This window comes from Coregonus lavaretus (genome assembly GCF_964263955.1).
Source record: "Coregonus lavaretus genome assembly, contig: HAP1_SCAFFOLD_959, whole genome shotgun sequence".
Classification (NCBI taxonomy): Eukaryota; Metazoa; Chordata; class Actinopteri; order Salmoniformes; family Salmonidae; genus Coregonus; species Coregonus lavaretus.
In genome coordinates, this window is record NW_028165457.1 from 97,093 (window position 1) to 123,594 (window position 26,502).

At 41.8% G+C, this 26,502-nt stretch overlaps 2 protein-coding genes across 6 annotated transcripts; one reads left to right on the forward strand and one right to left on the reverse strand.

Moving 5' to 3' along the window:
• Positions 1–2,005: 2,005 nt before the first annotated feature.
• On the reverse strand, positions 2,006–20,657 carry tk1 (thymidine kinase 1, soluble). Of its 4 annotated transcripts, XM_084190978.1 has the most exons (9): positions 20,537–20,657; positions 20,435–20,456; positions 18,026–18,068; positions 17,827–17,858; positions 5,932–6,045; positions 5,192–5,285; positions 4,638–4,727; positions 4,242–4,361; positions 2,006–3,750 (listed from the first exon to the last, which is right to left on the reverse strand). In XM_084190978.1, the coding sequence occupies exons 4-9, from the start codon at positions 17,841–17,843 to the stop codon at positions 3,562–3,564; spliced, it is 624 nt and encodes a 207-aa protein (XP_084047104.1). In that variant the 5' UTR covers positions 17,844–17,858; positions 18,026–18,068; positions 20,435–20,456; positions 20,537–20,657; the 3' UTR covers positions 2,006–3,561. The 4 variants fall into 4 exon arrangements, with proteins under 4 accessions (XP_084047104.1, XP_084047105.1, XP_084047103.1 ...); XM_084190979.1 differs by lacking the exon at positions 20,537–20,657 and having other exon boundaries at positions 20,435–20,498; XM_084190977.1 differs by lacking the exon at positions 20,537–20,657 and having other exon boundaries at positions 18,026–18,119; positions 20,435–20,464.
• Positions 19,372–26,154, forward strand: afmid (arylformamidase). Of its 2 annotated transcripts, none has more exons than XM_084190972.1 (12): positions 19,372–19,467; positions 19,855–19,941; positions 20,654–20,744; positions 21,158–21,262; positions 21,553–21,601; positions 22,245–22,351; positions 22,682–22,754; positions 23,319–23,416; positions 23,584–23,662; positions 24,006–24,141; positions 24,413–24,520; positions 24,867–26,154. In XM_084190972.1, exons 1-12 carry the CDS (start codon positions 19,432–19,434, stop codon positions 24,894–24,896), a joined length of 999 nt encoding a protein of 332 aa, XP_084047098.1. In that variant the 5' UTR covers positions 19,372–19,431; the 3' UTR covers positions 24,897–26,154. The 2 variants fall into 2 exon arrangements, with proteins under 2 accessions (XP_084047098.1, XP_084047099.1); XM_084190973.1 differs by having other exon boundaries at positions 19,374–19,467; positions 22,266–22,351.
• Positions 26,155–26,502: the final 348 nt, after the last annotated feature.

The following is a 26,502-nucleotide window of genomic DNA, read 5'->3' on the forward strand; positions in this document are numbered from 1 at the left end:
CAACCCAGGGCTACGGCTGTGTAGCTCCGGTCCACCAAGGTCCAAGGCTGCTTTGGCACTTCATAGATTACTACTTCAAGTCATCTGACTGACTTTAAATATAAATCATACAGGACTAACTTAAGCACTTGATAACAATACAATACTTGGGATTTCATCAATTGCTTCTTTTAAAGTGGTAATCTGCAGTTACATTCTTTTTGACGTATTAATGATATGTACCAATTTGATTCTGGAAGAATATAACTTATAAATGCCTCATGAGGTTAGTTCAACTGTTGTACCCCATCGGAACCCAAAATATAGGCTTGTTTTACTCCAATGTTTGTAAACAGACACTATTTAGCCTCAACATGGTTTAAACTATGATTTTGATATCATGGATGGTCAGTCCTTGCATCCATAGCTCTATGAGTTTGAGCCCCGTCCCTCAGCTTTTTACCGAAACGGGTGGGGAGACGGATTTGTTATTGTTTCTAACTGCTGATTGCCGCTTTAAAGGATAATACTGAAAACAGCAGACGCAGAATCCATTGAAGAATGGCTTCTATGGAAATGTTATGCACTTCTCCTTAACAAGAACCCTGGTATACTTTGTTGACGGTGCCTTACTTTTACATTTTAGTCATTTAGCAGACTTATCCAGAGCAACTTACAGTTAGTGAGTGCAGACATTAATCATACCTTAGACTTACTGTATGCAATGTTGACACCATGGTGACCTTGAGTCCACCATAGACAAGCATAGATGTACATATTCACATAAATATAGATGTGTGTATGTAAATATAGACACACACATAGAGAAGTTGTGTTTATATACATCATTGGAGTCTACTTGGCCAAAGGGAAGACCTCATTGTCTGTATCCAAAATGGCACCCTATTCCCTATACAGTGCACTACACTATATGAGCCCTAGTCTAAAGTTGTGCACTACATAGGGATTAGGTTGCCATTTGGGACACATAGGCGTATTTATTAAATATGAGTGATGCTACTTTGCTAGGCTAGTAGTGGAAACATTTTGGGAGGGTGGAAACGCTCCCCTGGTATTTATATGTATACAGGACAGTGGAGGCTGCTGAGGAAAGGACGGCTCATAATAATGGCAGGAATGGAATGGTATCAGACACGTGGTTGTCTTATGTTTGATACCATTCCATTCCAGCCATTTATTATGAGCCGTCCTCCCCTCAACAGCCTCCACTGATAGTGTCACAAACATGCAACTCCCATTCTCTCACACACACACAGCAGATTCTTGCCTAGTGATCTCGTACACCAACTATTTAAACTTTGCCACTAGTGCCTGCGTAAAGTGTTGTTCTTACAAAATGCTCAAAAGGGATGGCGTCTACACTCTATTTGCCAAATCAACCTCCTCAAACTATCCATATATTTCCCGTATAAAACCTTGAATGAAATAATTTAAAGCCATGATGGCACGCACACTAGAGCAAAAACCGAAGAGCATATTCAGGATGATCAAACTGTTGCCTTGTGTTCATAACTGTCAGCAGATGTGTATGGGAGATGAGTGATGTTGCATAGTGTTGTGTGCAACGTTGCAATCCTGAACATACCCCCATGGATGTCCAGCTTGGCCTAGTAAGGCTGCGTCTACACAGGCAGCCCAATTCTGATCTTTTTCCCAATTATTGGTCTTTTGACCAGTCAGATCAGATCTTTTGCCAATAATTGGGTTGAAGTTCAGAACTGGTCTGCCTGTGTAAAAACAGCCTTACTGTTCAAATTAAACCTTACCAGTTAGCAACCTTAAACTACTACTGTATTTGTATCTATGATTGATTGCCAAGAGTTCTGTAAGTATTTGATTTGTATTTGAAATTAGTATTAGGACTAAGTCAATTGATTGCGGTTTGTTTTCTGTGGTTTTAGGGGTGATGGGTATATTTCACTTTTTGTCCATTGTTTTATCTAAATGTTTCTGATTTACCATTTGATCACCACCACATATCTAAATGAAAGTGTAGATTTCAATGTGTATTCAAGTGAGTTTATTTCTCACTTTTATTTGACATTTATGAAGTTAATTCACACATTTATTTGCACATTGTGTCAAACACTTCCCAATAACATTAATACAAAAAAACTATACCACCAGAAATCTGTTAGTTCAGTTTTGTTTTGTTCTATTGAATCCATAATTGTATAATAATTAGGAAGTGCAGTTCAACAACTGCTATGTATGTGATGTCACAAGGTTCTAATTCTCTGTTATTTTGTCTAAATTACATTTGTGAGTGTCTGCATGAGGCAGAATAAAAGCTGTCCTCAAAATCCAATATTTGGGCATCATAATAATTTGACTGGTTTAAAAAATACATGTTTACAAGTCCAGATCGAAGTGACTGTCTAATGTAACCATAATACAGTACTGGTAAAATGTGCATTAAAGTGGGTTGGGGATTTGTGTTACCATAAAAATTACCTTCATTGGCAGCTAGTTGTACTGTACTACAACGTGCCAACTGCCAAGACCTAAACAGGTTATTTCAGTCAAGGCTAGTACATCGGATTGCAGTCCAACACCATTTATTTCACTCAGTTACTAGGGTGATTGCCAACTACAATGAACAAAAAGAAACGCAACATGTGAAGTGTTGGTCCCATGGTTCATAAGCTGAAATAAAAGATCCCCGATTTTTTCCATATGCACAAAAACCTTATTTCTCTCAAATTTGGCGCACGTGTGTATACATCCCTGTTAGTGAGCATTTCTCCTTTGCCAAGATAATCCATCCACCTGACAGGTGTGGCATATCAAGAAGCTGATTAAACAGCATGATCATTACACAGGTGCACCTTGTGCTGGGGACAATAAAAGGCCACTAAAATGTGCAGTTTTGTCACAACACAATGCCACAGATGTCTTGTTTTGAGGGAGCGTCCAATTGGCATGAAGTAGTGGCACAACTGGGCCTCTCCCCCTTATGTTTTTCTGGTGATGATTGGTAAAAAAAATAAACTATGACGTTATGGGTTCGACTTTATTTTGTGAAATCTGGAAAATGACTAAACACAAAAACCATAAATGACCATTAAAAAAAAAAATTTAGCTTCTGTTTTACAGAAAAATTACAGGAGGCAAATCAGACCAGTACTACAAAAGGTAACAGTTGAATATTAAGTTGTGTACACTAGACTCATTGCATGGCAGTATGTATGTTTTAGCAGAGTCTTACAAAATATGATATGTACTAATTTGGCCAATGTATTAGAAATATTTACATTGAAGTATATTAAGCCCTATAAAATGACAGTTACACAAATACTATACAGTTCAGTGGATTGATAGAGCGTCATTTATTGTCCATGCTCATTCAAGTGCAAAACTTAAAGGGATAGTTCATTACTGAAATTAGAAAATTGAGTCAACAACTATCCCTTTAAACTCATCTCCTCCTCCAGTCAAATACCAAACCTAAAACTTAAAGGGATAATTCACCATCTCACTCAGTTCCAATTCAAGTTAACTACCCCTTTAAAAGTCACCTGAGTGAAATATCCCTTTAAAAATATTCTCTACTGGGAATGATCAGAGGTGCAGGGTGGCGAATAGTTTCCGTGGTGCGGTAGCGTTGTCAAGTAGTTTCCCTGTCATGGCATGCGGTGGCGTCTCGTCCCTGTGGGGGGCGCTATTCTCCTTCTCCACCACGTCCATCAGGCCACCGTAACACTTCCTGCAACGTGCGTGGTACATATCGGCTCCACCAATCACCTCCACCTGGGGACGGGGCAGAGACAGGAAACAGGAAGTGAGGTCATGTCCAAATATAGGCACAGTCCTAAAATTGACCCCCTAACCCTTACTCCTTAGACCAGATGTGAACGGATCGGCAGGGTAATAATCGGTGAAATGGGACAGAGTGATAATTGTGATTCCTGCAGGGACTTTTCATTCCTAACTGGTTGACTAATAATACAAATAAAAAAGGGATGGAGAGATCAAGAGAGGATATCAGAAAGGGAGAGAGATGCAGCTAGACTAGGACAGTGAATGTCAATAGAGATTGGTTGTGACGAGTAAGAGGATATGAAAAACCACCAGTCTCATTTGACTCCCTAAAGTTGATGGGAATAAAGCCTTTGAGCCTGAAAGGCATGTGATGTTTCTACTGTATAATCCCTCCTCAGTTCTAATATAAATCATATTACATCCCCCCTCTCCTCTCTCCCATCCCCTCTCTCTCTCTCTTTCTCCCTCTCCCCTCTCACCTCTTTCTCTGCCCCCAGTCTCTTGGTGTATGCTGCCTCCTTGTAACATATCATACAGACAGCGTTCAGCTTCACAACGCTCTCAGCCAGGGGAACCAGGTTCAGGATGTTACCAAAGGGCTGCAGACAGGACAGGACAGGACAGGGTAGAGAGAGTTAGGACAGATAGTACACTAGCCAGAGAAATGGATTGTCTTTACAGACACACACCACATAATTCATACACAGTTATTTATTGCCAAGTGCCAACCTCTTAATTCAAATTAAACTGACAAACTCTACATGTAAAATATTCTATTACATGAGACAACTGTTACCGATGACAACACGATGAAGAGGACAGACAACCAGGAGGCAGGCAGCAAACGTTGGATATTACTCATCATCCATGACTACCTTTCTCTGGAAGGTTCCGTCCAGGGCCGCTACGATGATGGTCTTCCCCATGTTGGCCATCTCCTCACAGAACTCCACTGTGTCTGGGAACTGACACACACACATGAAAATAATAAGAATATGGCATGGATTCATACGCATACCTGTATAACAGTTAGGACTTTGTTGGTTATCGTTGGTAATGTAGCCTAGGTCAGTGATCTCCTCAGAGATGTTTCACCATTCTGTTGTAGCCCTGAACTAGCTCACCAGATTGACCTAGTCGAGGCCTTGGTGATTAGTTGACAAGTTTAAATCAGGTGTGCTAGCTGTGGAATAGTTTAAATACATGGAACGTCTTTGGGGGGGAGAGGTTTGAAAAAGGCTGTCCTAGGTCATAACATTGTAGGGAATATGGTGCTGATGATGCCATGTGCTAAACAGAGAATATAACAGATGGATAACAATGGCCTGTTATTCAGCTGTAGAGAACATACAGGTCATGTATAGGAACAAAGAGGATCACTCTGTTGGACACAGTGAGATGGTAACAGACCGTAATGTACTATACTTACAAACTGTCCTTCGTCGATTCCGATGACGCAAGCCTGCTGAGCTAGAGAACGCATGTCGCTCAGGCAGTTGGCTGGTACTGCTTCCATTGTGCTTCTAGAATATATATTAAAATGTATATTAAAGAGACCATCCATGACTACATTAACATAATGTACATCCTTTATAAATTACAATCATGCATAGTATGCTATTAAATACATTAGTGGTGCTGCAATTCTACACCATTAGTGGTGCTGCAATTCTGTTTTACAGCAAATGTCATGCAATTCTACACATTTTGCAATAGGGTGCGTAGAAATGTTTGCAGTTTGCAGACTGACTAACAAAATCAAAATCGGGCCCCGGCCGGTAATTCGACCATGGTGACTGACATAACAAGAGAAAAACAGCTGATGCACAATCACATTTCGAAATTGCACCTTGTGTATTCTACTATTCTAACTCGCAAAGGTAAGTCGAGACCCCGACTGAGTTCCCCAAAAATAAATAATATATTATTAATATTTATTGGGGGGAAATTGATCCGAGCTGCCCATCCCTGATATACAGTATGTAGTTCTAAAGATAAATCTCTGTTTACACTAATAAAACACTGGGGGGGAAAACAACTGTTCCCCTGTCCAGTGTGGCAACAATGAGAATCAGGTGAAACAGGGTATTAGTTCATGTGGGGTAAATGTAATGTTATCTATAAAATCAGGAAATAATATATTTCACATAAACCAGAGAGTGTTCTTACTTGTCATGTGTGGCCATGCCCTTCTCGGAGTATCGTGTATCTTTGGCATATTTGACCACCAAACAGTTGTACTGAGCGATCTGGAAACGACGCACTCGCCTCATCAACTCAGTGCTGTTAATAATAAAATATGGATTTCAGTCAGAATTATAGAAGAAAATTATCACAAGAAACCAGTAATACATGTAATAAAGCTTTCTTTAAAAATAAATACATTTCAAATTACAATACAATAATAAAAATTAAAAAAACATAGGACATCACTACACGTATATTTTCTCTGAAGAAACATAAAATAACATTACATTAAAAAAAAAGAAAAATCACTACACAATAATTGACTTTCAAAAGTGAAGGTACCTAAAATAAATAGAATAAGGTCAGAGGTCACAGTTGGACAAACCCATGATGGAGTTGGAAGAATATTTATTTAGTTTGTTATTGACAAATTCTAGAGATTGCATTAAATATTGGATTTCAAGAAAAATATATTGCATTTGGGGACAGATTACAAATATTTGTTTTTGTGTATATAAATGTACCAGAGAGAATGAAGAAATTAACGACTAATTCAGTAGTTTTGTTTTCATTTGAATAATAACATATTACAGTGGCTTGCAAAAGTATTCAGCCCCCTTGGCATTTTTCCTATTTTGTTGCCTTACAACCTGGAATTAAAATGGATTTTTTGGGGGGTTTGTATCATTTGATTTACACAACATACCTACCAATTTGAAGATGCAATTTTTTGTTGTTGTGTGAAACAAACAAGACAAAAAAAAAGAAAGAACTTGAGCGTGCATAACTATTAACCCCCCCAAAGTCAATACATTGTAAAGCCATCTTTTGCAGCAATTACAGCTGCAAGTCTCTTGGGGTATATCTCTATAAGCTTGGCACATCTAGCCACCGGGATTTTTCCCCATTCTTCAAGGCAAAACTGCTCCAGCTCAAGTTGGATTGGTTCCGCTGGTGTACAGCAATCTTTAAGTCATACCACAGATTCTCAATTGGATTGAGGTCTGGGCTTTGACTAGGCCATTCCAAGACATTTAAATGTTTCCCCTTAAACCACTTGAGTGTTGCTTTAGCAGTTTGCTTATGGTCATTGTCCTGCTGGAAGGTGAACCTTCGTCCCAGGTTTCCCTCAATAATTTCCCTGTATTTAGCGCCATCCATCATTCCTTCAATTCTGACCAGTTTTCCAGTCCCTGCCGGTGAAAAACATCCCCACAGCATGATGCTGCCACCACCATGCTTCACTGTGGGGATGGTGTTCTCAGGGTGATGAGAGGTGTTGAGGTTGTGCCAGACATAGCGTTTTCCTTGATGGCCAAAAAGCTCAATTTGAGTCTCATCTGACCAGAGTACCTTCTTCCATATGTTTGGGGAGTCTCCCACATGCCTTTTGGCGAACACCAAACGTGTTTGCTTATTTTCTTCTTAAAGCAATGGCTTTTTTCTGGCCACTCTTCCGTAAATCCCAGCTCTGTGGAGTGTACGGCTTAAAGTGGACAGATACTCCAATCTCCGCTGTGGAGCTTTGCAGCTCCTTCAGGGTTGTCTTTGATATTTTTGTTGCCTCTGATTAATGCCCTCTTTGCCTGGTCCGTGAGTTTTGGTAGGCGGCCCTCTCTTGGCAGGTTTGTTGTGGTGCCATATTCTTTCCATTTTTAAATAATGGATTTAAATGGTACTCTGTTGGATGTTCAAAGTTTAGGATATTTTTTTATACCCTGATCTGTACTTCTCCACAACTTTGTCCCCGACCTGTTTGGAGAGCTCCTCGGTCTTCATGGTGCCACTTGCTTGGTGGTGCCCCTTGCTTAGTGGTGTTGCAGACTCTGGGGCCTTTCAGAACAGGTGTATATACACACTGAGATCATGTGACACTTAAATAAAGTCCACCTGTGTGCAATCTAACTAATTATGTGACTTGTGAAGGTAATTGGTTGCACCAGATCTTATTTAGGGGCTTCATAGCAAAGGGGGTGAATACATATGCACGCACCACTTTTCCGTTAATTATTTTGTATATATTTTTTTGAAACAAGCTATTTTTTTCCATTTCACTTCACCAATTTGGACTATTTTGTGTATGTCCATTACATGAAATGCAAATAAAAATCCATTTAAATTACAGGTTGTAATGCAACAAAATAGGAAAAACGACAAGGGGGATGAATACTTTTGCAAGGCATTGTATTTCCCAGTTACTTCCATGCTTTGGTTCTAAATCATTTGAGTCAAAACGAGTCTATGATCAAGGTCTTTATGCTCTTGTTAAAAGACTGGATAATTTAGGAGTGAATTATTACGTTTCCAGTGTCCTCGAATGCCACTGGATTTTTCAGAACATTCTAACTTCAATAATATCATTTTATGATCAGTCAAAGGAGCATGTTAATGACTTACTTCTTGTACATACTGTGAAAGCGGGGGAGAAATGAGAAACAGATCAATTCTGGATCTGACCATCATTCACCTATTACACCAGGTGTATTCCTTTAAGTTTGTATTAAAGAAGCGCCATGTATCGATCACTGTCAGTTTACTGCAGAATTAGGTGATGTCACTATTCTGAGATCTTTGAGCTATTCTAGGGGGAAATCTAAAGAGTTATCAGGTGTTTCATTAAAGTCTCCAGTTATTATAAGCCATGCATTTGTATACTTGTTTTGCAGCTCAGTAAGCTTATCAGCAAGATCCAAAAATAAAGTCTTATTTGAGTTGTAAGATTTGTACCCATACACATTGTCTTATACAGTGAGGGGAAAAAAGTATTTGATCCCCTGCTGATTTTGTACGTTTGCCCACTGACAAAGAAATTATCAGTCTATAATTTTTAAAATGGTAGGTTTATTTGAACAGTGAGAGACAAAAAATCCAGAAAAACGAATTTCAAAAATGTTATAAATTGATTTGCATTTTAAATGAGGGAAATAAGTATTTGACCCCCTCTCAATCAGAAAGATTTCTGGCTCCCAGGTGTCTTTTGTACAGGTAACGAGCTGAGATTAGGAGCACACTCTTAAAGGGAGTGCTCCTAATCTCAGCTTGTTACCTGTATAAAAGACACCTGTCCACAGAAGCAATCAATCAATCAGATTCCAAACTCTCCACCATGGCCAAGACCAAAGAGCTCTCCAAGGATGTCAGGGACAAGATTGTAGACCTACACAAGGCTGGAATGGGCTACAAGACCATCACCAAGCAGCTTGGTGAGAAGGTGACAACAGTTGGTGCGATTATTCGCAAATGGCAGAAACACAAAATAACTGTCAATCTCCCTCAGCCTGGGGCTCCATGCAAGATCTCACCTCGTGGAGTTGCAATGATCATGAGAACGGTGAGGAATCAGCCCAGAACTACATGGGAGGATCTTGTCAATGATCAAGGCAGCTGGGACCATAGTCACCAAGAAAACAATTGGTAACACACTACGCCGTGAAGGACTGAAATCCTGCAGCGCCCGCAAGGTCCCCCTGTTCAAGAAAGCACATATACAGGGCCGTCTGAAGTTTGCCAATGAACATCTGAATGATTCAGAGGAGAACTGGGTGAAAGTGTTGTGGTTAGATGAGACCAAAATCGAGCTCTTTGGCATCAACTCAACTCGCCGTGTTTGGAGGAGGAGGAATGCTGCCTATGACCCCAAGAACACCATCCCCACCATCAAATCTTGGGTGAGAACCTCCTTCCCTCAGCCAGTGCACTGAAAATGGGTATTCCAGCATGACAATTACCCAAAACACACGGCCAAGGCAACAAAGGAGTGGCTCGAGAAGAAGCACATTAAGGTCCTGGAGTGGCCTAGCCAGTCTCCAGACCTTAATCCCATAGAAAATATGTGGAGGGAGCTGAAGGTTCGAGTTGCCAAACGTCAGCCTCGAAACCTTAATGACTTGGAGAAGATCTGCAAAGAGGAGTGGAACAAAATCCCTCCTGAGATGTGTGCAAACCTGGTGGCCAACTACAAGAAAAGTCTGACCTCTGTGATTGCCAACAAGGGTTTTGCCACCAAGTACTAAGTCATGTTTTGCAGAGGGGTCAAATATGCAAATCAATTTATAACATTTTTGACATGCGTTTTTCTGGATTTTTTTGTTGTTATTCTGTCTCTCACTGTTCAAATAAACCTACCATTAAAATGATAGACTGATCATGTCTTCGTCAGTGGGCAAACGTACAAAATCAGCAGGGGATCAAATACTTTTCCCCCTCACTGTAGTACCAGCTGAGTGGTTAGACCCGTGACTATAATAAACAGTATTTCCCCATTGTGATTTTCAAAATTTAGAATCTGAATCGCAGGAGAGTCTCCTGGAGTAGAATGAAATATGCAATAGTGTTAACAAAATAAAAAAAACTGTGCTTTTCTTTTAGTTATGTGTCGTAAACCCCTGGCATTTAGAGATACAATATTTAGTGCATTGAATTCAAAACGTTGCATAACAAAAATAAAGACAAATACAGTGTAGTGATATGAATAACTGATTAACTAGTTGAACTAGTAAGCTAGGTAACTAGTAAGGAAACCTGAGCTTAGAGAAAGAACTGGACTACCCTAAACGGAGGTAGTTGTGACCAATATGATGAACCCGTATTCACATTCCTGGTGATATAAAACGGGGTGAATGTAAAAATGACAATCGATTTATTACTCAAGAGTAATTTAGCTAACTCTTAACGTTATCATTTGACTTAGACAGAATAGGACGACATCGATTTCAAGTTAATGTAGCTAACTATATACCGGAGCACAGTGTTTTCAAAACATTCAGTACGCTCATGACATTCACTTGACGACCTGGCAATCGATCTTTCCATCGATAAATGCAAAAGTGCCGCTGAAATATGCTCTCTTCCCTAGCCTTTTTTTACCATTGGCCAAAAATTTTCTGGAGTGAGAGCCTCTTTGATGCGTAGTTTATTCTCCACAAGATACCTCGACTCCTTGGCTTCTTTCCATACGACATCTCTGTAGATTGTCATTGTGAACCGCATGATGGTTGTCCGCGGAGATCCGTCATCCCTTTGCTTTCCCAGGCGGTGCACCACGTCGACGACATCCGGGAGTTAGTCTCGAATCCTGGGTGCTACTTTCCCGAGAATGTCAATGGTAACGCTCCGTATGTTCTCCCCGTCCTCTTCTCGCACCCCATGCAGTTTCAGGTTCCATCTCCAGCTGTGGCGCTGGACTTCAATGATATTCTGTAGCAGCTGGCGATTCACCTTTTGGGAGTTTCTGTACTGCATCCATGGTCAGTATTTTTTCGCTGTTGAGGAGCTGCTGCACAGTCAACGTCGTAAAGGACCATTCGCCGAAACTGAAGAGATATAGCTAGCTAACGACCTCCTTTTCCACGTGGAAAAAAACAGTGGACATAGACTTGCTAGCTAGCTGGGATTTTCTACAAGGAATCGGCCTCCCGAAAAAAGCTTCTCCCAAGTGGGTGCTCTTGGCCTCCCATCCTATTCTAACCACCTCTCGCTGGCTTTGTATTCATGGTACCTAATGAAATTGCTGTGCAATATGATCTTGTTGCTATCTGATGCACATTCAAATGTCATTTTTTTTAAATCAACACTGTCCTCTGCCGTGCCCTGATTGTATCTGGAAATGTGCATGTACACCCTGGCCCATCTACTGCTGCTAGCCCCAATTCTGACTTCTGCTCTCGTAAAGGCCTGGGTTTTCTGCATGTTAACACTAGAAGCTTATTACCTAAAATTGATCAATTGAAAGTGTGGGTTCACAGCTCCAATCCAGATGTGTTGGTCATTACTGAGACATGGTTAAGAAAGAGTGTTTTGAACACTGATGTTAACCTTTCTGGTTATAACCTTTATGGCAAGACAGATCTTCCAAAGGTGGTGGAGTGGCAATCTTTTCCAAGGAACACCTTCAGTGCTCGGTTGTCTCCACCAAGTCTGTCCCCAAACAATTTGATTAGCTGGTTAAGCATTATTGGGGATTTATTATTCTCCTAAATTGATGGGATGACTAACTTAGAAAGAATGCATTCTTGACTGGGCTAATGTAGGTTGTGACACCTGGCAAGGCTGTGATTGATGTGAAGAGCTGTTTTAGGGGGTAAAATGAGATAAGGATTGTGTCTTCAAATGCTAGACTATACTGGTTCTTTGTGATCTGTGAACCTTCCTTGGACGTAGGAATGATGTCTAAGGGAGCTGGCTCTTCTCACTATGACAAGTTGCTATGATAAACTTGTGCCTGGCTGAAGTGTGCAACAAATGGCGCCGAGGAGATGGGACCAACCCCTGAAACAACGGATTGGCTGAGTAAAGTTTAAACCACGCTCAAGCCTCTACTCTAATTGGCCAGCAGAGAAGTGGGAAATTCCCTCTGTCAGAGTATTTGAGTATTGGATCTGGAACAATGTCTTTTAGTTCTCTGAAGCGCCCTGTGAGGTATTTCAAAGAGCCCGTATATACGAAACATCATATTTACCATTGAAGGTTTTTGCATTAATTAAAATAACTAGTATATCTTAGAAGTCGTGTTGACCTCTTTTGTTCCTAATACCAGATTTGAATTGACGCGACTTTGACAGCATTCAACTTTCAAATAGCTCTTTGTTGACTGTTGCTGGGTGTTATCGTCCACCATCAGCATCGGCCTGTACCCTACCTGCCCTACGCTCTCTCCTGGCCCCTTACACTAAGTCGGAATTTGTCCTGCTAGGTGACCTAAACTGGGACATGCTTAAACCACCTGACCAAGTACTAAAGCAATGGGACTCCTGTGGTGGAAAATGACAAACTAGGCTCTGTTTATTCTGTATTAACCTTAAGAGAACTGTCTCTTTGTGTTTCTCTACTGATGCAGACTGTCCTTGTCTGTTCTAGTCATAAGACTGGGTGAAATCACAGTATGTGACACATCCTGTTACTCAGTATCTACAGGATCCCAATTGTGTGGAAACATGCTGAGGAGAACAGAGAATAGCATGATTAGCAGCATCATGATCTAATCATTCAGACCATACCCAGTGTCAGCAGATAGTTACGAAACTAGTGATGATCGTTTCTTTGCACTATGTACCCACCCATTGTTTCCACACATCTGCTAACTGTGCAATAGATTTTTATAAAAGCTGAGACCCAACTTTGTTCGTTGGGCTTTTAACTCTGCACTATTGAGTGATTGTTAACTGCTCCAGATTTGCTAATCTTATAATAAAAAGTTGTTTGTAGATTCTTCAGGTCTCTCTTGCTTTTGGTTAGAATTTCCATGACAACTCCCTAAATCTTGCTCAGATTATTACCAATCCCACAAGGTATGACTCCAAACACCCAGAAAAGGCTACTCTCCTTGATGTTAGCCTCACAAATAATCATTTTATGTATCAGTCTGGTGTTTTCTACAATGACCTTCGTGATCACTGTTTTACAGCCTGTGTTCGTAATGGCTGCTCAGTGAAACGGCCTGTCCTGACTTGTCATAGACGCTTGCTAAAAAAATCTTTAAATGAGCAAGCAAATTTTCTGTGGTATTGTTAACAAAACACACCACCATAAAGAAAATTAGAATTAAAAACAGGTTCAGCCCCTTTTTCGACCGTGATCTGGCAGAGTTACTCCACCTCAAGAATTCCATTTGGCGAAAGGCTCGGCACACGCATACTCAGGCTGACTGGCTCTCGTTCAGGCAAATGAAAAATAAGTGCACTTAGGTTATCCGGAAGGCTAAAGTTAGTTACTTTAAGGAGCAGTTCTCGCTCTGTGTGTCTCACCCAAAGAAGTTCTGGAAAACGGTTAAAGACCTGGAGAATAAACCCTCCTCCTCCATGTCCCTTAATGTTGACGATGTGGTTGTTACTGACAAGGAGCACATGGCTGAGCTCTTTAATCACCACTTCATTAAGTCAGCATTCCTATTCGACTCAGCCATGCGTCCTTGCCCGTCCAACATTTCCTCATCTCATTTTACATTTACATTTTAGTCATTTAGCAGACGCTCTTATCCAGAGCGACTTACAGTTAGTGCATACATTTTCATACTGGCCCGCCGTGGGAAACGAACCCACAACCCTGGCGTTGCAAGCGCCATGCTCTACCAACTGAGCTACACGGGGCCCTTCTAATGCGACTAGCCCTGATGCTCCTCCCTCTTTTCCCCTGCCCCGCTACAAAGTTTCTCCCTGCAGGCGGTCACTGAGTCTGAGGTGCTAAAGGAGCCCCTTAAACTTGACCCCCAAAAAACCTCTGGATCAGATGGTTTAGCTCCTTTCTTCTTTAAGGTTGCAGCCCCTCATCATCGCCTGTCTCTGACCTTTTAACCTGTCTCTCCTCTCTGGGGAGGTTCCCATTGCTTGGAAGGCGGCCACGGTGTGTCCTTTATCTAAAGGGGGAGATCAAGCTGATCCTAACAGTTATAGGCCAACTATTTTGCCCTGTTTATCAAAAGTGTTGGAAAAACTTGTCAATAATCAACTGACTGACTTTCTTGATGTCTATAGTATTCTCTCTGGTATGCAATCTGGTTTCCGCTCAGGTTATGGATGTGTCACTGCAACCTTCAAGGTCCTAAATTATGTCACCATTGCCCTTGATCCTAAGCAATGTTGTGCTGCTATTTTTATTGACTTGGCCAAAGCTTTTGATACGGTAGACCATTCCATTCTTGTGGGCCGGCTAACGAGTATTGGTGTCTCTGAGGGGTCTTTGACCTGATTTGCTAACTACCTCTCTCAAAGAGTGCGGTGTATAAAGTCAGAACATCTGCTGTCTCAGCCACTGCCTGTCACCAAGGGAGTACCCCAAGGCTCGATCCTTGGCCTCACGCAATTATTTCTCAATTTACATCAACATCATAGCTCAGGCAGTAGGAAGCGCTCATCCATTTATATGCAGATGATACAGTCTTATACTCAGCTGGCCCCTCCCCGGATTGTGTTAAACGCTCTACAACAAAGCTTTCTTAGTGTCCAACAAGCTTTCTCTGCCCTTAACCTTGTTCTGAACACCTCCAAAACAAAGGTCATGTGGTTTGGTAAAAATAATGCCCCTCTCCCCACCGGTGTGATTACTACCTCTGAGGGTTTAGAGCTTGAGGTAGTCACCTCATACAAGTACTTGGGCGTATGGCTAGACAGTACACCGTCCTTCTCTCAGCACATATCAAAGCTGCAGGCTAAGGTTAAATCTAGACTTGGTTTCCTCTATCGTAATCGCTCCTCTTTCACCCCAGCTGCCAAACTAACCCTGATTCAGATGACCATCCTAGATTAGAGACTAGCTGTTGCTAGCCAATTTGTCCTGGATATAAAACATTTGGTTATTATTTTACCTGAAATGCACAAGGTCCTCTACTACAATTAATCCACAGATAAAAAGGGAAACCCAGTTTGTTTCTATTAATCTCTCCTCATTCAGGCTTCTTCTTCTTCCGACTTTATATGGCGGTTGGCAACCAACTTTAAGGTGCATTACCACCACCAACTGGTCTGGAGTGTGGACCTCAGTTCATCTTTCAATCACCCACGTGGATATATGCTCCTAAAAACCAATGACGCAGACTCTCATTGATATGCGCGAGCAGTGTGGGTGCAATGATTGAATAACATGTGTACATTTATTTTGCAACGCTCGAGCACGTGACAGGAGCGGTGTAGTAAGCATGTTAGGAGTCTTTTGACATGAGTTCTGGAAAGTCTTCACGTGGGCTGCATGCTCCTGTCTCGCTGCTAGCATCGGAGGTGATTAGCATCTGTACAGCCATGCTTAGCCTTTTTTGGTTTATTCTGCCCATGTAGTCATGTGATCACCATGTTTTCCAATCACCTTCTGTTACTTCATATTAGGTAAGGGTCAGTTTACAAAAAAAATAAAAAGTATTAAAATCCTCGAGTATTGATCATAATCTATCTGGTTTATCGGGATATACAGTACCAGTCAAAAGTTTGGACACACCTACTCATTCAAGGGTTTGTCTTTATTTTTTACTATTTTTCTACATTGTAGAATAATAGTTTAGACATCAAAACTATGAAATAACACATATGGAATCATGTAGCTACCAAACAAGTGTTAAACAAATCAAAATATATTTTATATTTTTGATTCTTCAAAGTAGCCACCCTTTGCCTTGATGACAGCTTTTCACACTCTTGGCATTCTCTCAACCAGCTTCATGAGGAATGCTTTTCCAACAGTCTTGAAGGACTTCCCACATATGCTGAGCACTTGTTGGCTGCTTTTCCTTCACTCTGCAGTCCAACTCATCCCAAACCATCTCAACTGGGTTGATGTCGGGTGATTGTGGAGGCCATCACTCTCCTTGCAGCACTCAATCACTCTCCTTCTTGGTCAAATATCCCTTACACAGCCTGGAGGTGTGTTGGGTCATTGTCCTGTTGAAAAACAAATGATAGTCCCACTAAGCGCAAACCAGATGGGATGGCGTATCGCTGCAGAATGCTGTGGTAGCCATGCTGGTTAAGTGTGCCTTGAATTCTAAATAAATCACCTACAGTGTCACCACCAAAGCACCCCCACACCTCCTCCTCCATGCTTCACGGTAGGAACCACACGTGGAGATCATCCGTTCACCTACTCTGCGTCTCACAAAGACACGGCGGTTGGAACAAAAAATCTCAAATCTGGACTCATTAGACCAAAGGACAGATTTCCACCAGGCTAATGTCCATTGCTCGTGTTTTTTGGCCCAAGCAAGTCTCTTCTTATTTGTGTCCTTTAGTAGTGGTTTCTTTGCAGCAATTCGACCATGAAGGCCTGATTCATGCAGTCTCCTCTCAACAGTTGATGTTGAGATGTGTATGTTACTTGAACTCTGTGAAGCATTTATTTGGGCTGCAATTTCTGAGGCTGGTAACTCTAATGAACTTATCCTCTGCAGCAGAGGTAACTCTGGGTCTTCCTTTCCTGTGGCGGTCCTCATGAGAGCCAGTTTCATCATAGCACTGATGGTTTTTGCGACTGCACTTGAAGAAACGTTAAAAGTTCTTGAAATGTTCCGTATTGATTGACCTTCATGTCTTAAAGTAATGATGGACTGTCGTTTCTCTTTGCTAATTTGAGCTGTTCTTCCCATAATATGGACTTGGTCTTTTACCAAATAGGGCTATCTTCTATATACCACCCCTACCTTGTCACAACACAACTGATTGGCTCAAACGCATTAAGAAGGAAAGAACTTCCACAAATTAACAAGGCACACCTGTTAATTGAAATGCATTCCAGGTGACTGCCTCATGAAGCTGGTTGAGAGAATGCCAAGAGGGTGCAAAGCTGTCATCAAGGCAAAGGGTGGCTACTTTGAAGAATCTAAAATATAAAATATAGTTTGATTTGTTGAACCCTTTTTTGGCTACTACATGATTCCATATGTGTTATTTCATAGTTTTGATGTCTTCACTATTATTCTACAACGTAGAAAATAGTAAAAATAAAGAAAAACCCTGGAACGAGTAGGTGTGTCCAACCTTTTGACTGGTACTGTACGTTCAAATACACCCGCTGAAAGTGACACCATCTTGGACCACATATAATACAGCTATGAACCGCCATCTAAAACACTGTGACGTGGAGTATATGTTACAGTTTATGGGATAAATGCAAAGTCAAAGAGATCCTATTAAATTACTAATATGTTATAATTTGTAATTCTAAGTGCAAAGTACACATTACAGTAGCTTGTTACAGTCGGCATCTCAAGCACTAGCCAGTAGAGTACAGTACAGTACAAGGCGTACTAATGCAGTTACATTTGGCGGGCTGCATTTTTAACGAGCTGTTATTGTTGAGCCATCAAGTTGATGGTGGTTCACTGACTGTGTTGGTAAACAAAATCGTAGCGCTTAACAAATAAAACAGCTGTTTATGCAGAATTAGCCAACTGACACGTACCTTTTGCCTGAGAACATTGGGCCAAAGATGATCTGCAAACAAAGAACAGACAAATTAGTTGTGTACGATCGACTTAGAAATCATTGCATATGATTAAGTTATTTGTTATAAGATTATAAAAAAGGTTTAGGGTAACTTTGGGCATCTTCGAAAGAGGTTAACTAGCAAGCATTTGCATCAAAAAAGTTTGAGAACGTACCTGGATCTGTCCTCTTGCTTTTCGTGGGGAATTTGGCAGGATTCTTGAAACATTCAAACACTCCATTATATTAACCTTCTGTTTCCCAATATTCCTAATAATTGTGAGAAATAAACTCGGCACTCTTTGAAGAGGCTAACAAGTTTATGAATATCCCGCCACGCAGTGTTGCCAACTCCTCTGTAAGGAAAGTAGCTATTGGCTGTCCTAAAAGTCGCTAAATGACGTCATCACCTAATTCGCCCTGACTGCGGCTTCCCGCATGCGCGATTCATTTGCAGTCTGAACATCCCCTGCTCTGACTGCAGCGAGAGGACTGGGCCGCCTGTGAGTGTTTTGGGACGGGGGTGGGACGGGTGTTGGGCCCTGGCCCGCTGCTCGTTGAGAAGAGTAAGAACGATACGTGCTTTCACGTCAGTCTCCAATAACACCAGAAAAAGTCGCTAGTCTGAATACTCGCTAAATATAGAGACAAAGTCGCTAAATTGGCAACATTGCCTCCACGACCGGTTTCTGTATATGATCAATGGTCATCTACGTCACTGAACGAACCAATCAGCTCGTAGACCAACCTCCAAAAACGCGCCAGTAGTTCAAATTTCAGGCGGGAGACACATTGTTACACTTGTAAAATTGTACTTTCATTTAGCTTGAAAATTAACGATTGTACCGAGCTCCCCAGTATTTAACATTTATCTGGATAATTAGTCATATTCTCAAGGCACTACTGTAGTAGGCCTTGGCAATCAATGAGTGCGTTCTGTTTTACGGTGGTGTTGTCAATTTAGTGTGAACCCTTTTTACTCCACCCAACACAGGGTTTAATGTTCTCTAGCACACAACACACACAGAAGACCAAGTACGCTCGAGGTAAGTTTCATTTTAAATTCATGGGTTAACATTGATCGGACCCTGTTTCCCCACAGCAGACATGCACGCCATCCCCCAGGTAAATATCAGGCATGCAAAAGTGACACTGCATTATTCTGATATGGCACTACAATCTCGCTCTGGTGCTGCACAAAATATGGGACCCACCCTTGGCCCTGCCAACTCCTCTAACGGACTCTCTACTATGGGACAAAATAGGGAGGAGGAAAGACAACGTATAGAAAGGGTGGGGATAGGTTATCGAGGCCGAAGAGAATCATATCCCCACAAAATAAAATTAACGTCTCTGTATGGCGATACCCAGATCCGCACAGCTCCCTGTCCTGGAAGCTGCCCGAGGTCTTAGATTGACGACGTCACCGATGGCCCCGCCTCCAGTGCTAAACACCCGAATTCGCCACTAAGACTTCTCGTCCCGCAGACACTGGTCTAGTGCGATCACAGCCAACACTCAAACAGACACGACCACTTGCATCGAGGCCTGATCACCACAAAACACAAGGCTTTTAAAGGAAATGACAGCCAATCCCCAGCTAGCTAACCCGCTGCAGGTGCGTCTGATCAAACCTGCCCCACCACCCATTTATCCACCAATCCATCTCGTGACATATGCAATGGATGGTTACAATGTTACACATGAATGATAGGCCTTCTATACAACATTTTGTCATATCACAAACCTGTCGTCGTCCCCCCCCCCTATTATTCGTGTAACTTTCCTATCCAGATAAACATATAGATATAGGTCAAGATCACATGCACAATGTAGGCTATTATTGCTCTTATCCATGACCATATCTTTACCACTATGCCAGTTCTATTTCACTTGGCGGTATCAACGCGAGGACAGTGCTAGGAGACAGTTAGTAGGGCGCACGAGTGCAGAACGTTGACCCACTGTCCTCATTGGTCTGTTTATCTTTTGTCAAATTCCAAAGGTTCTCTGTGTTGTGCCTATCGGAGTATATCTGCTGTTGTTACCTTCAAGAGCAACAATGTCACGTTGGGAGGATATGAAGAAGGATGTAAGTTTTGTGTGTCTGTTCATACAGTAGACATTGTACTTTAAATATGTAACCGGTTCTGTACTGCACCGCTGTAGCTCTGCGTTGTGTGTGATTGACTGAGGCTAAAGACGTTGACTTCGGAGATCAGGTTGTTTTAATGTATTACAGTTCTCTCTCCTGCATCCAAAAGAAAATACACAACATTTGTAGAGCACAACTATGTACTGCCAATCGTCGCGTCTCTCGTAAGTAGACGCTCCCCTATTCCCTAGGATGCAGGGCGTGCATAATAACAAATCAACATGCTATATTAACATATGAACCTGGTGAAATTCACAAAGTATTTTAACAACTGTTACAAATACATAATAATGTCTGCAAGTAGCCTAGTTCCTCTTTTTTCATAACCAACTCTCTTCATTTCTAAACTTTGCCAATCCATTTGCCATTATTACTATAAAATAAAGCACCGTTTCTCAATATCTTATATCTAAATATCGATTATAAATACCTTAGTTCACTGCTCACATCACCTGTTGAAACAACAACAAAAGTTTAAAAAAAAAACCTGTATGTTGACTTCTATTATAAATCAAATGTTCCGGATGATTACCGCCTGAGGGCGCTGTTGGACTGCGCTTGCGCCCCCGCTGTCTGCCTGATCTTTATGAGCTAATGTTCGTATGGCCGCCCCGATTCACAACACACTTCTGTGCTGTTGCTTTGACAGGAGCTCGAGAGGCAGTTTTCGCCCAGCCAGTGGTCGCACAGAATGTCGGCAGACGACGTTATCAAAGCCCACGTGACGGCGCTCAAAGAAGGTCTGTCGATGATTGATTAACTAGCCGATAAAGTTGATTATTGACAAGCGTGTGGGTTCAGGAAAGAGCAGTAGCCAACTGAACGCTGTAGGGATCTTCTTTAGTCTAGCCATGACATATGGGTGGTGCCCGCAGTCCGAATAATGAAATGAATGATTGGAAAGTAGCCAACTGTGTGTTGTTGGTTTGATTTATATTGTTGTTGTGCACCGTATAGCTAGCTAGGCTTTCTGTATCAGTAGTTACACTACAGTTTAGTCAAAATATTTTTTTTTGCAACGTAAACATAAAGGGTTTGTGTCTCCAGTTCAGAATTGTCTCGACTCATTTTCCTATGTGTATTTTTTTCTAACTGTGCGTGTGTGCCTCTGTGTGTGTGTGTCTCCGTGTGCATGTTTTTGTTGTGTGTGTAGGTACGGAGCGTGCCCGTGGCCTGGCCCAGACCCTGCTGAACGTTCCCTATGGAGAAGGAGAGGGGGAGAAACTAGACGTCTATGTTCCCACCACCACTTCTCTAGGTGTGCCTGTGTGGAAAGCATGCGCGTGTGTGTGTGTATAGAATGATGGCAAAAATGGTACAAACCGTCATTCTGTTACCAAACTTTGCATCTGCACTGTTCTTCAAGTAAAACCATATTTTTTCTATAATTTTCAGTGGAAATGGTTAAAAGTAGTCCTTGTGCATAAAGTTATGGTTTGTTTAACTTTGATTTTTGTTTGACATACATGTTAAAATAAAATAATCTGTGTCCGCATCATTCTATTACTGTGTAATTGCCCATAACCAATGTTTTCTTTCTTCTTATAGATGTCCCACTGGTAATCTACCTCCATGGAGGCTACTGGCAGTTCCTTAGGTATGTATCTATCTAATCTATCTATCTATCTAATCTATCTGATTCTAACAGAGGCATTTGTCTCTCTGGTCATTAATGGCTGTGATTTTTGGGGAATTAATAACCATTCTAAATATTCTATTTCACTGGCCTTTTCTCATTTGCAAAAAAGTCCATCCTCTCTCCTCCATCCTCTCTGGTCGAGGAGAGTGTCAATTTGTTAGTAGGCGAAACGGAAGTGTCCTCCCCTCCTCGATAGCCACCTTTCATCGAGGATAGACATGTGTATCCTACTGAGTCCTTCATGGAAGAGTTTTGATGTCTGCCACATCCCCTTTGAAGCAGTTGTTTTCTCAAAGGAGAAAAGCAAGCAAACATCTGAAAAAGATAATGCTACTTATCCTTTTATCTATAAAATGTCTTCCACAACTAGCAACATGTGTTTTTATCACTTTACACATTTATTTTGGGATTCCACCCTTGTAAATGTAATTTGCCTGATGAGGCGTGAGTGGAGAGGAGTGTAATTTCATGCAAGCGCATCTTTCTCCGTTACTTCTCCTCACCGCCTCTCCTCGATTACCGTTGACCTTTTTCAAAAGGAGGCGTGAGAGAGAACGCAGGAGAGAGGACGCAGGAGTTCAGCAAATCCAATTGAGAAAAGGCCTATGTTTCTTCTTCCTAGTAAGGATGAGTCAGGGTTTATGGCCGTCCCTTTGGTCCATAAGGGCGTCGTGGTGGTCGCCGTGGGCTACGACATCGCTCCCAAAGGTACCGTTGGTGTGTCCCTGGTTTGTGATGTCATAGCAACATTGTAACCATGTGTCTAGGAGAAATGATGACTGCGTCCCAAATGACTCCCTGTTATCTATAACGACCACTTTGGTAGACTGCAGCTGGGGTCTTCAGAGCAGCGGCCTGTTGGTCGATAGCAGCTTTAGCCCCATGGGCCCTGGGGGAAAAAATAGTGCACTGTAGAGAATAGGATGCCATTTGGGACTCAGCACATCTCTGTGCCCTTTTTACACATTCTCTCCATCTGTCCCTCGTTTGTTCCTGTTTTTTCTTATTTTCCTCCTCTCTTCCCCGTTTTCCATCCAGGGAACATGGACGTGATGGTGTCTCAGGTGCGGAGGAGTGTGGTGTCCGTCATTCAACAGTATTCACACATTAGGTGCGCCCTCTTCATCAGTCTCAATCTCGGATCTGTACTTACTAAAGGCAGTCTTAATGATATAGAAGCATGTTTTAAATCAACTTCCATAGTCCTCCAAGAGTGGCTGAATATAATCTTATCTTCTGACTAAAGGAGATGGTAACGAATATGTCATGATTTGATATCATGAATGTCTAGGCTTGGGGTTGGTTTCTGACTGGCAATTTTCTCTCTCTCTCTCTCTCTCTCTCTCTCTCTCTCTCTCTCTCTCTCTCTCTCTCTCTCTCTCTCTCTCTCTCTCTCTCTCTTTCTTTCTCTCTCTCTCTGTCTCTCTCTCTCTGTCTCTGTCTCTCTCTCTCTCTCTTTCTCTCTCTGTCTCTCTCTGTCTCTCTCTCTCTCTCTGTCTCTCTCTCTCTCTGTCTCTCTCTCTCTCTCTCTCTCTCTCTGTCTCTCTCTCTCTGTCTCTCTCTCTCTCTCTCTGTCTCTGTCTCTCTTTCTCTCTCTGTCTCTCTCTCTCTCTCTCTGTCTCTCTCTCTCTCTCTCTCTCTCTCTGTCTCTCTCTCTCTCTCTCTCTCTCCCCAGTGGTCTGTACCTGTGTGGCCACTCTGCGGGGGCCCACCTGGCTGCTATGATCCTCTCTACAGACTGGTCTCAGTACAATGTGACCCCTCAGATCAGAGGTTAGAGGTCAGGGTATCAGCAGAGACGTGAGCTCAGTAATATTTCTCAATAGTCACAGAAAGACCATTGGGAAAGAGCCATGCTTTTTGTTGATCCTTATTTCTCTCCCTCCTATCTCCTTATGCATACATTGTCTGTCTATCTGTCTCTCTTCTCTCTCTCTCAGGTGCGTTCCTGGTCAGTGGTATATATGACCTTCTGCCCATCCTGTCCACCTATGTCAATGAGCCTCTGAAGATGACAGAGTACGTACCACACAAACACACACCCCCACACCCACCCCTGAAGATGACAGGGTATGTACCACTGAATGCTCAACCTTATCTACTAATGGTCATCTAAGGTCAGTAATGGTGTTTATCAATGGCCTAATTATTTGTGTGTGTCTGGCATTGTGTATGTGACAGAGTGAGGAAGATTCAATGAATCCTATTTTTAGAGAGAGCTGTAGTCTGTGTGTTTGCTCTGTGTGTGTCCAGTAGCAGTCAGTGCCATCACCAGAGGCTCCTCTCTCTCTCTCTCTCGCCTCATTTCTTCTCTTTCTCTTTGTCTCTGTCTCTCTGTCTCTGTCTCTCTCTCTCGTCACAGAGAGGTGGCTCTGAGGAACAGTCCTAGTCAGCTGGTTCCGCAGCTCAAACTCTCCTCCTCCAACTGTGACATCGTGGTTGCCATGGCGCAGACCGACTCGCCAGAGTTCCGGAAGCAGTCTGAGGACTACTACAAAGTCAGTACAGACTGAACACATAGAACTAGAACGCTGAAACTTAGAATTTGAGAAGTAGAACACAGAATCAGAGCTGGTAAATAGAATACGTCCGAGTTCCATGGATGGAAGAACAGACATTATCTGGAACAGTTTTAGGGCCTAGAAAATGAAATATTTTTCAACATCTTACTGTCCCTTCTTTTTCTCTTTTGTTCTTCCTTCCTTTCTCTACCTCCTCTCTCCCTTCCTCTTCCTCTCTCCCTCCTCCTTTCCTCCTCCCCTCTTGCAGGCTCTGGAGTCAACAGGAGGACTGAAGGTAACATTGGAGGACGTTCCAAACACCGATCACTTCAACATCATCGAGCAGCTAGTCGACGGAGACTACCACCTCACTCAGGTAGTTACCCCCATCCCTACCTCTTTCTCCGCCTTCCTTCTTCCTCCTCATCTATCCCTTCCTTCTTCCTCCTCATCTATCCCTTCCTTCTTCTTCTCGCTCTCTTTTTCTCTCCCCCGTCCCTATCCCTCTTTCCAAGTCAACCTTTGAAATTAAATGAAAAAAGTAATTTTTATTCATTAGCTATTTCATCCAGACCTTAGTGTGGTGTAGTTTTTTTGAGTCACTCTCCTTGAACTAATTATCATTACTCATCATGAGTAGCAGTTTGTCTGTCTCAAAGGTTAAGATGAACTTGACCTCTGTGACCTTTGTGTCTTTATGCTTCTACCTCTTCCTTGTACAGCTGCTGTTAAAGATGATGGGGAAGAGCTAAAGAGATACAGGGACACCGGCCAGTCATTAAAGAGATACAGGGACACCGGACAATCATTGAAGAGATACAGGGACACCGGCCAATCATTTATTCACATATCAACCACAAACACCTCTGTTCAGAACCACATCTAGAGGCGCCACGCACCAGTTATTGTTGAGGGGGGACTGATGGCTATTGGCTAAAGAAGGTGGTTATGTAACAGGCATTCTTTTTTGTGTTACAGCAGCTCTGGGGTGACGTTTCCCCTAGTTACAGGTCTAGGATCCGTTTAGATTCCCCCTAACTTTAACCATTAGTGGGGAAAATGCAAATAACTGACCAGAGATCAGCATATAGCATTTGATCTCAAAGGCCACATCGGGATTTCAAAATTCAGCGGAAGGCGCACAGATTTTTTTCCCGGACCAATTTGTTCGTCAAAATCAATTTGCGGGCCAGAAAAAGGGCAGTTAATTTAAAACGTTTAGTTCCATTATAATTTCTACATACTTTATATCTAATTTTAAACGTTCAAGAGTGGCCTGGAGTGTTTTTTTAAACCCCAAATCCCCTCAATCCACCCATTATGGCATCATTGACTTGAAGAAGGATGCCTGTTCTATGATTCTATTTCTATACTCTGAACTATATTGACTGAATATTTCCCCACAATGTTGTTGTTCACCTTTTTATTACAACTTTATTCACCTGTCATTAGAACCAGGTTTCAAATTATACATCGACTCTTGGGGGTGCATGAACAATGATTCAAACCCTGGTTATTTTATAAAGGACATGAACAGGGTCGGGACTTCTCATGTTAAGATTGAGGACATGACATGAATTGAAATCAGTATGGTGAATGTTGGCATTCAATAGGTTATGTCCTGAATGGTGACAAAGGCCCTGGTCCAAAGTAGTGCACTATATTAGGGAAAAGGTTGCCATTTTGGACACAATAAATGTTTAACTATATAATTGTCAAATGTGTGTTACACAGGGAATTAATTGGAACATCTACACAAAAAATAACCTTTGACACTTTACCCTAATAGGAAATTGTCAAAGGAAGATATTTTTATGGAAGGTGCAAATCTGAGTAAATTATCTAGCACACTAAAATGTAGTCATTGTTTTATGTGGGTCATGGTGCTTCTTTGTCTAGTAGCCTAAATCATTGTTTACATTATTGTTTACATGACATGTTTGTAGTCGTAATTGTTGTGGGAGAATTATGAAAAATATCAAATAAATGTGTATCAATCATATAAGTGTTCCAATTCTGTCAAACGCTTGCTTTATGAGAAAATAATGGTGACAGTTTGGAGAGAAGGGACTGTCGGTGAAAACTGGGGTTACAAGGGAATGACTCTAGCCTTTTCATAATACTCATATGAAACGTTATAAATAGGATCATTGTTTTTGGGGAACAAGAGGGATCTTGTGCTCGACAAGCATTCTGACACCATTCATCAGAGAATATCGCGCTCTAGAGACAACGCGTTGTTCTAGAACGTTCTTTTCATTCTACTGCAGCAGCAGTTCTATTCCTATTCATTTCGTTTGGAGTTTTTAGGAAAATATTATTTGTCTCTTGAGTCTGAACTGTACTGTACCCACTTTT